At 41.3% G+C, this 12763-nt stretch overlaps 1 protein-coding gene across 1 annotated transcript in view; it reads left to right on the forward strand.

Moving 5' to 3' along the window:
* The window catches only part of rps6ka1 (ribosomal protein S6 kinase a, polypeptide 1), a 113704-nt gene that overhangs the window by 13504 nt on the left and 87437 nt on the right, over positions 1–12763 (forward strand). Inside the window, exon 2 of the mRNA XM_029674977.2 lies at positions 5155–5202. Coding sequence (XP_029530837.1) covers positions 5155–5202 — 48 coding nt within the window. The remainder of the gene's footprint in view (positions 1–5154; positions 5203–12763) is intronic.

A 12763-nucleotide genomic window follows, 5' to 3' on the forward strand; every position in this document is an offset into this window, starting at 1 on the left:
TTAAATCACTGCTGTGGCTTTACCAGAACGGCATTTACATCGAAAAGCACAGGAAAAACTGATCACTGAAAATGGGAAAATATATCCATGCGCTACTTGAACCCATTGATAAAGGTGAACCACAATTAATTGACTGAGGTTGCAGTACCTACAGCTTCCACAGGGTGTCTAGAGTCTTGTCATTTCCCTTCGAGTTTTTTCTTGGTCAAACACATGCAAGGCACCGTATTTCTTCAGGTCTAGGACCGGATATTTTCGTTGAGTTTCTAGCCGGACATTTTTCCAGACGGACAGCTAATGATCTTTACATCGCCTCCTGATGAATTTTATCGCTTATTAACGTTTACTAATACCTAAAGTTGCATTACAAAAGTATTTCGAAGTGTTTTGTGAAAGTTTATCGTCGACTTTTTGAATTTAAAAAAATTACGTTACGTTTTGAAACGATGTTTTTTTCGTTTATCACACAGTCTACATATAACGATATCTAGGCTTTATATGGACCGATTTAATTGAAATAAAGACCCAATAGTGTTTATGGGACATCTAGGAGTGCCAACAAAGAAGATGGTGAAAGGTAATGAATGTTTTCTATTTTATTGTGCGGTTTGTGTAACGCCGAAATGCTAATTATTTTGTTTACGTCCCCTGCGGATCTTTTGTGTTGTAGTGTATTGTTTCATGCTATCAGATAATAGCTTCTCATGCTTTCGCCGAAAAGCATTTTAAAAATCTGACTTGTTGCCTGGATTCACAACGAGTGTAGCTTTAATTCGATACCCTGCATGTGTATTTTAATGAACGTTTGAGTTTTAACTAATACTATTAGCATTTAGCGTAGCGCATTTGCATTTCCAGAGCTCTAGTTGGGACGCAAGCGTCCCGAGTAGAAGCAAGAGGTTAAAGAGGAGTCCGTAATTTGCTTTCTAATAATCATAATCTTTTCCTCAAAGAAGTTCATGAATTTATCACTGCTAAAGTGAAAGTCATCCTCTCTTGGGGAATGCTGCTTTTTAGTTAGCTTTGCGACAGTATCAAAAAGGAATTTCGGATTGTTCTTATTTTCCTCAATTAAGTTAGAAAAATAGGATGATCGAGCAGCAGTAAGGGCTCTTCGGTACTGCACGGTACCGTCTTTCCAAGCTAGTCGGAAGACTTCCAGTTTGGTGTGGCGCCATTTCCGTTCCAATTTTCTGGAAGCTTGCTTCAGAGCTCTGGTATTTTCTGTGTACCAGGGAGCTAGTTTCTTATGAGAAATGTTTTTAGTTTTTAGGGGTGCAACTGCATCTAGGGTATTGCGCAAGGTTAAATTGAGATCCTCAGTTAGGTGGTTAACTGATTTTTGTCCTCTGGCGTCCTTAGGTAGGCAGAGGGAGTCTGGAAGGGCATCAAGGAATCTTTGTGTTGTCTGTGAATTTATAGCACGACTTTTGATGTTCCTTGGTTGGGGTCTGAGCAGATTATTTGTTGCAATTGCAAACGTAATAAAATGGTGGTCCGATAGTCCAGGATTATGAGGAAAAACATTAAGATCCACAACATTTATTCCATGGGACAAAACTAGGTCCAGCGTATGACTGTGACAGTGAGTGGGTCCAGAGACATGTTGGACAAAACCCACTGAGTCGATGATGGCTCCGAAAAAGCCTTTTGGAGTGAGTCTGTGGACTTTTCCATGTGAATATTAAAGTCACCAAAGATTAGAATATCATCTGCTATGACTACAAGGTCCGATAGGAATTCAGGGAACTCAGTGAGAAACGCTGTATATGGCCCAGGAGGCCTGTAAACAGTAGCTATAAAAAGTGATTGAGTAGGCTGCATAGATTTCATGACTAGAAGCTCAAAAGACGAAAACGTCATTTTTTTTTTTTGTAAATTGAAATTTGCTATCGTAAATGTTAGCAACACCTCCGCCTTTGCGGGATGCACGGGGGATATGGTAATAGCAATAAGGCACCTGTTTATGGCCTGAGGTGTGGTATACATCAGATTTCCAAATCATAAAACTTAATTGCACATTTGGACTCACTGGTGTTTTGGCTTTGCTTGTATGACACAAACTGTATTTATTAGAATCCTCAATGTCTCATCTTTCAAAATACATTTGAGTCCTCTTAATTTACTGCATTTCCCTCACTCGGACAACTGAATGTTGCCCAATTTAGCAGGAGGGATGGGGGCAACTGCAATGGCTGACTCTGTAAAGAAGACACATTTTACAGTGTTTATCTGGTGGATGTAACAAAATGTTTTTTTATTTAAAATAATAACTTTTTGCGCGAGGTGCTCAAGTTTAGAACGTCTGTTAGTCAAAACCCATACTGACCTGTGAAGCGCAGAGCCAGAGCTCTGGCATCACGTACAGCATGTTACGGTCTTCTAATGTGGGCACTAATAAACACCTAATCTGCCATTTTCGACCCGTATAGAGGTGTTAAGGGCAAGTTAGCTGGGTAAGTGGCTTGAATTAATAAGGTGACGGGCGTCATGTAGGGGTAGCTTTCTGCCGTGTTTGAGAAGTCAAAATTGCTCTGGATGAGTTACAGTATCTGTACAGCTGCCGCTGCCATCTTGATTTCCTTGCCCCCCTCTTCTCGGCCCCTCTTTCTGCTCCTCACCCGTCTTCGCAGAGCAGGCAGGCCCGTTGCCCTACACAGACACAGCGTGTACGTACACATGCTGCTCCAGAGCCAGTGCTCTTCTTCCTTCAGACAAGCATTTTGTCAAAACTTTGTTCATTTGCACAATGTCTTTCATTCAGACCCAACAATGACTTTCGGTAGCTTCTACCTATACTTGTAGAACTTTTGAGCTGGATTGCCTGTCTTTGCAATTAGTTTACCTTAGGGCTGTCAAATGATTTTTAAAATAAATAATCAAGTTAATCGTGATTTAATCACCATTTTTGAATTTGCATCAAATTTGGCCCAAAAGAAGAGAAAATAATTTAAAAAGTAGTGCATTGAGTAACATACATACTATGCTTTGAAACACACAATTAGGAACATCAGATTTTTTAATGGCATTTTCACCATAAACAACACAAGTCACGAACATACAGCTATTAATGCTCCCAATGTTTAATTAAGTAAATAAAAATCATAGCTCCAGTAATATTGGGCATAACTTTTTGGCTAGATGCACACGGTCTTCAGTGATTGTAAAGGCACAAGCATTGACTGTAGTTGTGTTCAGCGTTGGATTCTGCACTTAAAGGGGGTTTGTGCAGAAACACGTGTGGTGAAGAAATCGAGACGTGATTAACGGCACCAAAAGAATGTACGCCGATAAACATGTCCTGCGTTATTAACGTTCACTTTGACAGCCCTGGTTTATTTTCGTTTGAGCTTGTTAACATATTTAGGTAGCAGCCTCTATGGAAATTCTCTTTTTACTTGTGCTAATTTTATTAGCATTCTGGTGATGTCCAATGGGCTTTTTTTGTTTGTTGCAGTTTTAGTGTCCCCTAAGACAGTAATACTGTAAATCGCAGCATCAGAAAAGGAGGACGATATGAAATCTGGATGCTGCCCAACCCAAGATCACCTCCACAACCCATTTTGTTGTGGTGATTTATTTTCTTAACATTTGGAGCAAACGAACAAAATGTCCTACCTCCATGGATGTGAATCTAATGGTGTGAGGCACGACACTTCCTAGAATCTCATTGTCTAGATAAAATACATTTGTAGTTGAACTGCACTCAGTGTTTTTTTTATTTTAAAGTCTAATAAAATATTGATCTGCCTTCTGCACTAATAAAACCTCAGGCTGGTTTTGAGAAGCTCATTATTGTGTTTCCTAGACTTGATAGCCTAACAAGTTGTTATTTTACTGTAATCCTACTTCTTGTTTGCTTGAGCTCCTGATTTGTAGCAGAGGCCACAGCAGTAATGTCTCACTCTTGGTCCTTTTGGCATGCAAAAAGAGCTGATTTTGATTTGTGAAAGACCAATTCATGGAAAATATCAGAATTGGTCTGCCTGTGTAAACGCAGCCTTTGGGACTGACTCAACAAAACATTTCCATTTTATGTTCATTTATTGTGTAGCCCAACGCACTAATCGATCTGTGAGGAGATGACTATCGTGGACAAGTAAAGATCTTTTTCTTCCCTGAGACGAAGGGAAGTGCCTCAGTAAAGCCATTCCCCCCCCTGCTCTCTTCCCTACTTTATCACCACTCAAGGCCAATCGATGTCCTGGCTGGCGCTGCTGCCTGCCTGCCGTTTTGTGTGTGTTAAAAGAAAATAACTGTGTTTTGTCGTCAAGGGAAAAGAGTAGGAGAGGAAGTCTGACTTCAGCGTCGCCTCGCTCTCCATTGTGACATGACCGGGAGGAAGGTGGTGGTGGTGGGGGATCTGTTAATCCTAGTCCAAACTCCTTTCTTTGTGCGTTTGACTGTTCTGTTTTTTCCAACGCAATATACTGTATAGCAAAGTCAATTCGGACTGCTATGTTAAGAGAAAGGTTGTTTAGCAATGCTTCAGAAGAAACGGACACCTCTGTATTTTGTTTTTAGATTGAACGTCTCCAGAGATACTCTTTTAATCACCTGTGGCAGTTGGATATTTCACAACTCTGTACTGTTGCACCATATATTCTGCTAAGGGCAAAACATTTAGTCAATTACACGTCATCTCCTGTTGTCACCCCAGCTACCTGAAGTTTTTAAACATGGTTACTATTGTTTATTGGTTATTAGCCTTAATGACAGTGTGATTTCACTAGAAAGTGGCAAGGCTCAAGTAATGGTCTTCAAATGCCTTGGCTCCCTTCTTCTCGTCATGACATTTAAAGATTGTCTGCTCTTGTGAAACTACACAGCAATTATCTCATCCGGTGTTTTAGCCTCTGGTCCATCCTGTGAATTCTGGGAAATAATGTGCAGACTGATAATAATGTGGCTGATAACATGTTTCCTTTAAAGGGCTCTTAGCAATGGTTCCGCTAGATGCATTGTTGGACGATAACAGTGGTTGGCCTTTTCAACAGGCGAAAGCCACGGGGAAAGTGTTTGCAGTAGATTATTGGGTTTGTCAGTTTAGGAGCAAAGTAGCAGTAATGACTATGGATGCTCTAGGTTGCTATTTGTCTCGTACACGGCAACCATCTTGGCACTGAAACGGTGTTTTGTCTTGTTTCTTTTCAGAATGGACAAAGCGTCACGGAGGATGGGGTCACACCTGCTGGGCACAAGGTAAGAGGGATCTTCTGATCACATCTTGTACTCGCACGCACTCTCGCACATGCCCACCAAATAAACGACGCAGTGCTGGAAAGATGGGGAAGTGCGAACTAGAAGACTAACGCTTGTCACAAATAATAACTCATCTGCTGATTTCAACAAAACCAGTAAAGAAGAGACAACTCTTGAAGACTACTTTGTTTTAGTATTTTGGTCATTTATTTTTCTACTTTCCTCACTAGGAATATGTTTTGTGTGCATATGTGTGTACGTTGTTATGTGGATTTGGAAATCCTAAAAGCGGATCAATTGACAATGTGCTGAAGACTATGTCAGAATGAGGCTGGGTGGGTTGACAATATTTGGTTGAGGTTAATATAATAGGGTTTCTCAGGGAAATTGAACATTGCACATTCCATATTCTTTACATGTCAGCCCACTGCTTGATGAATAAACCCTTTTCTGCTTTCACTGAAATGTGATAACTCTCAGGCACACCATTCCTCTCCAGTCCTGTACTAGAGGAAAATGTAGCGTTCTGGTTTCTTTGAGTTGTTTCCCTATTTTTATTCATGCAGAGAAACGAGCAGAACCGAGCAATTCTCTTTCATCTCAGGAGAATATGTTGGGACTTGTGATTGAGCTGAACTTCGCAATGTGAAGTTACACAGAACTACTGTGGATTGACAGACGGCAATCTATTGTCCAAATTCTACTGTTTATCGACAGGGAAACTTGCAGATAATTTGAGCAGTCCTATTGCATACGAAACATGCTGCATGAAATAGTGGATTTAATTGATTGCAAGGAATCTTCATATTGACATTATGAAATTAATTTTGTGTTCTTCTAACAGCATGGATTTCATGGCTGACTATGACAGCCTGCCAAGATGTCATGCACCAGTGGTTTTCAGGCATTGTCAGTTGTATTGTGAAAATCAGTGCTATGTGTGCAGTATGCTAATAAGGATGCAGATGCCTCACACGTCGTCAACTGGCAGCGTCACTAAATAGTACTTGTCCTCTTGCTCAGTTGTGCACCAGGGCCTCGCACTGTTCTTTCTAATCTGGTTAGAGCCAGTTTGTGCTGTTCTGTGAAGGGAGTGGTACACAATGGCCTTCATTTCTCAGAACAAGAATAGACTGATGAATTTCAGAAGAAAGCGCTTTATTTCTGGCCATTTTGAGCCTGTAATCGAACCCACAAATGCTGATGCTCCAGATACTCAACTGGTCTAAAGAAGGACAGTTTTATTGCTTCTTTCAACAGGATAACAGTTTTGAGCTGTGCTAATATAATTGAAAAGTTTTTTTAATGATCAGTTACAATTATAAACTTGGATTAGCTAACTCAACGTGCCATTGGAACACATGAGTGATGGTTGCTGATACTGTGCCTCTGTACGCCTATGTAGATATTACATAAGAAATCAGCTGTTTCCAGCTACAATAGTAATTTACAACATTAACAATCTCGACAATGTGTTTCTGATCAATTTGAGATTATTTTAATGTACAAAAAATGTGTAAAAAAAAAAAAACTAGTACATTTCTAAGTGACTTAACTTTTGAACGGTAGTATACATTGGTAGATTGGGCAGTCAATAGAATTGAGCGATTAAAACATTTATTTTTTTTAATGTATTTTTATGGAGTATCAATTGACATACAGGTAGAATAGTATTGATTGATTGGATATGGACATTTCCATGTAAAAGGACCCATGAGCATCAATGTGAAGTTCATAGGTGTATGTCAAATGAAAGCTTATTTTATGTTTAGAGAAATCAAGGCATATATACATATAGAATAATCAAAGGCCTTACTGAAGAGCTCAGTGAGTTTCAACGTGGCACCGTCATAGGGTGCCACCTTTCCAACAAGTCAGTTCTACAAATTTCTGTACTGCTGAAGCTGTCCCAGTGAACTATAAGTGCTGTTATTGTGATGTGGAAACGTCTAGGAGCAGCAACCAGCTCAGCAGCGAAGTGGTAAGCCACACAAACTCTCAGAATGGGGCCGCATAGTGCTCAAGCACGCACCGCAAAATAAATAAAAAAATCCTCAGTTGGAACACTCACTACCGAGTACCAAACTGCCTCTGGAAGCCTCGTCAGCACAAGAACTGTTTGTCGGGAGCTTCATGAAATGGGTTTCCGTGGCCGAGCAGCCACACACAAGCTTAAGATCACCATGCGCAATGCCGAGCGTCGGTTGAAGTGGTGTAAAGCTCGCCGCAATTGGACTCTGGAGCAGGCGAAACGCGTTCTCTGGAGTGATGAATCATGCTTCACTATCTGGCAGTCCGGACGGACGAATCTGGGTTTGGCGGATGCCAGGATAATTTATTTTTCATTTAACTTTTTAATAAAAAATAAAAACTCAAGTCTGTTAAGAACAAATTCTAATTTATGATGACCTACTTGGGCCAATTGTGTGCCGCTCTATGGGACTCCCAATCATGGCCGGATGTGATACAGCCTGGAGAATGCTACCTGCCCCGATGCGTAGTGCCAACTGAAGTTTGGTGGTTGAAGAATAGTGGTCTGGGGCTGTTTTTCATTGTACGGGTTTGCACTACAGCATACAATGATGCTACAGCATACAATGACCTTCTAGGTGATTGTGTGCTTCCAACTTTGTGGCAACTGTTTGAGGAAGGCCCTTTCCTGTTTTAGCATGACAACGCCCCTGTGCACAAAACGAGGTCCACACGGAAATGGTTTGTTGAACGGTGTGGAAGATCTTGACTGGCCTGCACAGAGCCCTGACCTCAACCCCATCAAACACCTTTGATATGAATTGGAACGCTGACTGTGAACCAGGCCTAATCAGCCAACATCAGTGCCCAACCTCCGTAATGCTCTTGTGGCTAAATGACTTAAATGAATGGAAGCAGGTCCCTGCAGCAATGTTCCACATCTAGTGGAAAGCCTTCCCAGAGGAGTGGAGGCTGTTATAGCAGCAAAGGGGACACACACACCATATTAATGCCCATGATTTTCGGATGAGATGTTCGAGCAGGTGTCCCCATCCTTTTGGTCATGTAGTGTATCTTGAAGACGTTTCCTAATTGTGCTCCCTCGTGAAGAGGGAGGATAATGAACGTTGAGAAGTAATTGGTAGACCTACCAATTAGTTAGTGTTTTTACTGAGATCTTTGGTTTATGAATTAAGTAATTTAAAACTCAATTCTGTTAACATATTTTACAGAATTTCTGAAAAAACTAACAATTACTGCAATTGAATGATCTACAATGGGAAATAGTCACAAACCACAGTTGGGTCACCTCCTTACTACAGTCCTCCCTTCCACCTCCATACTGTTATGTTTAGCCCATTACAGTTTTCATACTCTTATCTGGTGGTCAAAGCAAGTGTTAAAACATTCTGGACAACCCCTCCCTCCCGCTCTCTCTGCCTCTTCTCCCTTTCTCTCGCTTTCCAGTTAAGGTCAAGCTCTTACTGACACCTACCCATGAGCCCCCTTGCTTTCCATTTACTGTAACCAGCATCCTTACCGATCCCAGACCTCCGTGGACGTTCAAAAGTAGTGGAAATTTGGTCATTCTGCACTGGCCTCGATTTCAACGTCCACAGAATTGTTTTTGGTATGGTCCGGACCTGCTTTAATTGCAAGGTCCACAGATGTTGATTTGATTGGCCTTGATTTGGCCCAAATATAGACGTTTAGACCGAACCAGATCTTAACCAATCTTAGACGTCTATGTGCAGAACACGGGTGAGTTGCGTATACTGTACTGTACTGTACTGTAGTGAACTATATTCTATTGTACTTTACAAAGCACTACTGTGCTGTCCAAACTTGCGAAACATAGACGTCTATGATTGGCCAGGACTGGACAAAATCTGAACCAATCAAATTTGGTCTTGTTTCGGGGCAGAGCTCATTAAAATAGCCAGTTTGTAGAATAATACCCAAGTATGCAAAGGAGGATATTGCCTTTTTGTTTACTAATTTAGGATACGTCACCATGAAGAGTAAAATCCATAATTATGCATTTCTTTTTAGTACAGATCAGGGACCCATGATGAAATTATGTTACTGCAATTCTGTAACTGGTTGTAAATCCAATTAACTTAGTGTAGTTCAATAACCAAAAAAGAGGAGGCTCCATATTAAGGTTGACTCTCTCCGGCAGGATGAAAATGACTACATCAACCATGATATTCTGCTAGTTACGGCATCTTTCACGATGATCCTTCGTGATTTTTGTTGTTGTTGGTCCCATTCAGGTTAATTCAGCAATATGGCACACTTTAATGTCTGTGGTGTCAGCACAATTCCGTTACCATGGAATTGCCCATATCAAGACGCATGGATGAATATCCAGTCTTGATGTCGGGGACAGATAATCATCCAGACTAAAGGCACCATCCTGTAACGGGAGCATGGGCGAGATCAATGGGAAACCTGTTAGAATGAACCAGTCCGATAATGCATCCCATTAAGCATACCTGGCTCCCTCATGCCTGGCCCTCCACAGGGACAACATAGGGAATAAATAGCTCTAGATCCAGGAATCCCAGGCAGCTATACTTTTCACAATACTGAGCCAAGCGTAGCTGTACTGGGCTGGCCTGGTTACTCACCCATCATAGTTGCTGGAACCATGCTGGAAAAAACGATATGAAAAGAAATGATCCAAGACAGCCCAGTATTGTTGCGGTTGGCCCTTGTGCGAATTAGGCTCGGGAATAGAAGACTGGGTAATTATCCCTAGGCCTAGAGTAGTGGTAAGTGAAAGGTCTATAATGACTCGTCTACACTTTCACACCATCACACTTAGCCACACCGTCCCATTTTCATAACTAATTGGCCCTCCGTTGTCTCTCCCACGCCTCCCCAACCTGTTAGTGGAACAAAGGGCACACAGGAAAGGTGGGCAGCCTTCTGTTGTTGCTCATTGGGCTTAAGCTTGATTCCTGTTGGTAGCCTACACTATAGTAAGGAGTTGTTGGTGCAGAGCATGTTAACATGGATATAGAGCGCTTTGATAGCTGAAAGTGAAATGCATGGAAACATGCAAGCTACCATTTTAGATGTTAGTTTTGTCATTTAACAGACACAATTATCCATGTGAGGACATGACAGAATCAAGAGACTATGCCCAAAACGGAACAAGAGAACCTAGTACCGAGCCCTGAGGGACACCAGTAATGAGACCACATGGTGCAGACAGGGACCCTCTCCACCACCTGGTAGGAGAGTCCTGCCAAGTATAGCAGTAAACCAAGAGTGCAGACCCTGAGATGCCCAGCCATGAGAGGTTGGTGAGGAGGATCTGTTTCTCATGGTGTCAAAGGCAGTGGACAGTAGAGATATATTGTTCTAAAATCACTCATGTGCTTTCTCGTGCCCATGTTGGCTAATGATGGGCATAAAACTTAGAGCAAGGGCACAATGATGGGCACAATTAGAGCAAGGGTTTTTTACTGACCATATTTTGTGACCAGGAGAAACTCCTGGTCTGGACAATGGGTCGGGAAAAACTCCTGGCCTAGTCCTTTCCTCTCTGAGAGTTGTGCCAAAGAAGTGTTAGAAGGATTTAAAATGTATCTCTCTCCTGTAACTTAAAATGATTTAAGGAGCTTTTATTCTAGTGCAATAGAGGCAATTAAGACATGACATCTGATGGGAGATTGGGAAATGAGCAGTCTGAGGTCTGGGCCACTCAAGTGAAAAGCCCTATCTGAGCAGCAAATTATATTACCTAGACATTTTCTCTGTAGCAGGACTGAAGAGACAGCGTTCTGTTATGACAATGGCTGTGGAATTGTGGAATTTGATGTAAAGTTGGCATAGCTAATGCATATTGAGTAATATTTTAGGGGATATTTACTACAGAGAAAAAATGCTGCTTTTTAAAAAATTCGATATAATTGAATGTTTGTAAAAAATTCTTTACAATGAAGTGTGATTGCAACAATATGCAACGGCAACAATATCATTCTTTTGAGAAAATACATCTTACCACAGCTGCACTGTGTGTTTAGCTGCAGGGTTGGTCTGTTGCTTGGTATAGCTGGCTGGCTTTGTTTTCATGGTATTCAATAAAAGACAGTGCCAATGACAACCCAGGCTGTGCTGAAATAGGCTCATAATTGAATTATTCCGGATTTGATTTGATTGAGTTGTTTAGCAGACACTCTTATCCAGAGCGACTTACAGGAGCAATTGGGGTTAAGTTCCCTGCTCATGGGCACATCAACAGATTTTTCATCTAGTCGGCTCAAGGATTCAAACCAGGGACCTTCCTGTAAAACGCGCTCGCACACCCACACTTGTGTGTTACTATACTTTTTGACGACCAACAATTGATTCCCATTCAAAATCCTATTTTCCCTAAACCCTAACTTTAACTCCTAGTTCTAACCCTAAACATAACCCTAAGCCTAAAATATCATTTTTCACTTTTTTAGGACCAGCCAAACGTCCTCACTTGGCTCCTTGGCTTACTGTTTTTTTTTTGAAGACTTCTGGTCTTCAGAAGTGTGGTAAAACGAAAACACACACGCCCACTTAGTGAGTCGAGAGGAAATACTTCTCTGTGACAAGGCAGTTTTAAATATGTCACCATGTCTGGCTGGCATTTTGGTGTAAATCCCCTTTGGGGTTTTCATTTTAAAGGTGCTATAAAGAACTGTCATCTTGTGGGTTCAAAATGAACCCATCGACTGGAATGTGTTTGGATTTGGGATTAGGTATTGCTAGATTTTTTTTTTTTTTTAACTTCTAGGGCCAATTTCCCGGACACAGATTAATCCTAGTCCTGGACTAAAAAGCACCAGTGTGCATGCTTTTAAAATTCAGCACTAAACTTAATCTGTGTCAAGGTGACCTTTTGGGGTTTCACCTAAGATTTCTACTATTTACTACTAAAGTTTCTATCTCACCCCTAAGGTTTCTGTCTCAGGTTATCTTTACAGTGGATGAACCCGAGAGAACAGGAAACCTCTTTTGTAAAGATGCGGTTGTATTAATATTTGATCAGGTCTACAAGGGGTCAAGAAGATGGGGGGGAAAAGTTCCTTTCTCAGTTGAATAATGCAATGTAGGTGATATTGTGGCTCAGGAACACTAGCATCCTGTTCTATTGTTGAAGGAAAACGAACAACAGGCTCTACTTTACTTCAAGGCTGTTCAACTCGTATAAGACACAAGTTGTTATAGGTTAATTGCTTACCAGCCTGTTGGTAGAATCTAAGGACAAATATACCAAGCAGTGTATTTTTATTTGTTTAACCTTTATTTAACTAGGCAAGTCAGTTAAGAACAAATTCTTATTTACAATGACGGCCTAGACCGGCCAAATCCTAACCAGGACGATGCTGGGCTAATTGTGCGTCACCCTATAGGATCTCTTATGACCGAAAGTAACTTCTAGACATCAGGACTGCGATTACTCACCACGGACTAGCAGAATCCTCCTTTTCCTTTCACGACTCTGACGAGCCCGACGCGGAGGATACATTAAAAACTAACATCTTATGCTTCACGGTTATAGATGTACTGGCAGGATAGAACAGCGGCGTCTGATAAGACAAGG

Source organism: Oncorhynchus nerka, linkage group LG12 (assembly GCF_034236695.1).
Source record: "Oncorhynchus nerka isolate Pitt River linkage group LG12, Oner_Uvic_2.0, whole genome shotgun sequence".
NCBI classification, from domain to species: Eukaryota; Metazoa; Chordata; class Actinopteri; order Salmoniformes; family Salmonidae; genus Oncorhynchus; species Oncorhynchus nerka.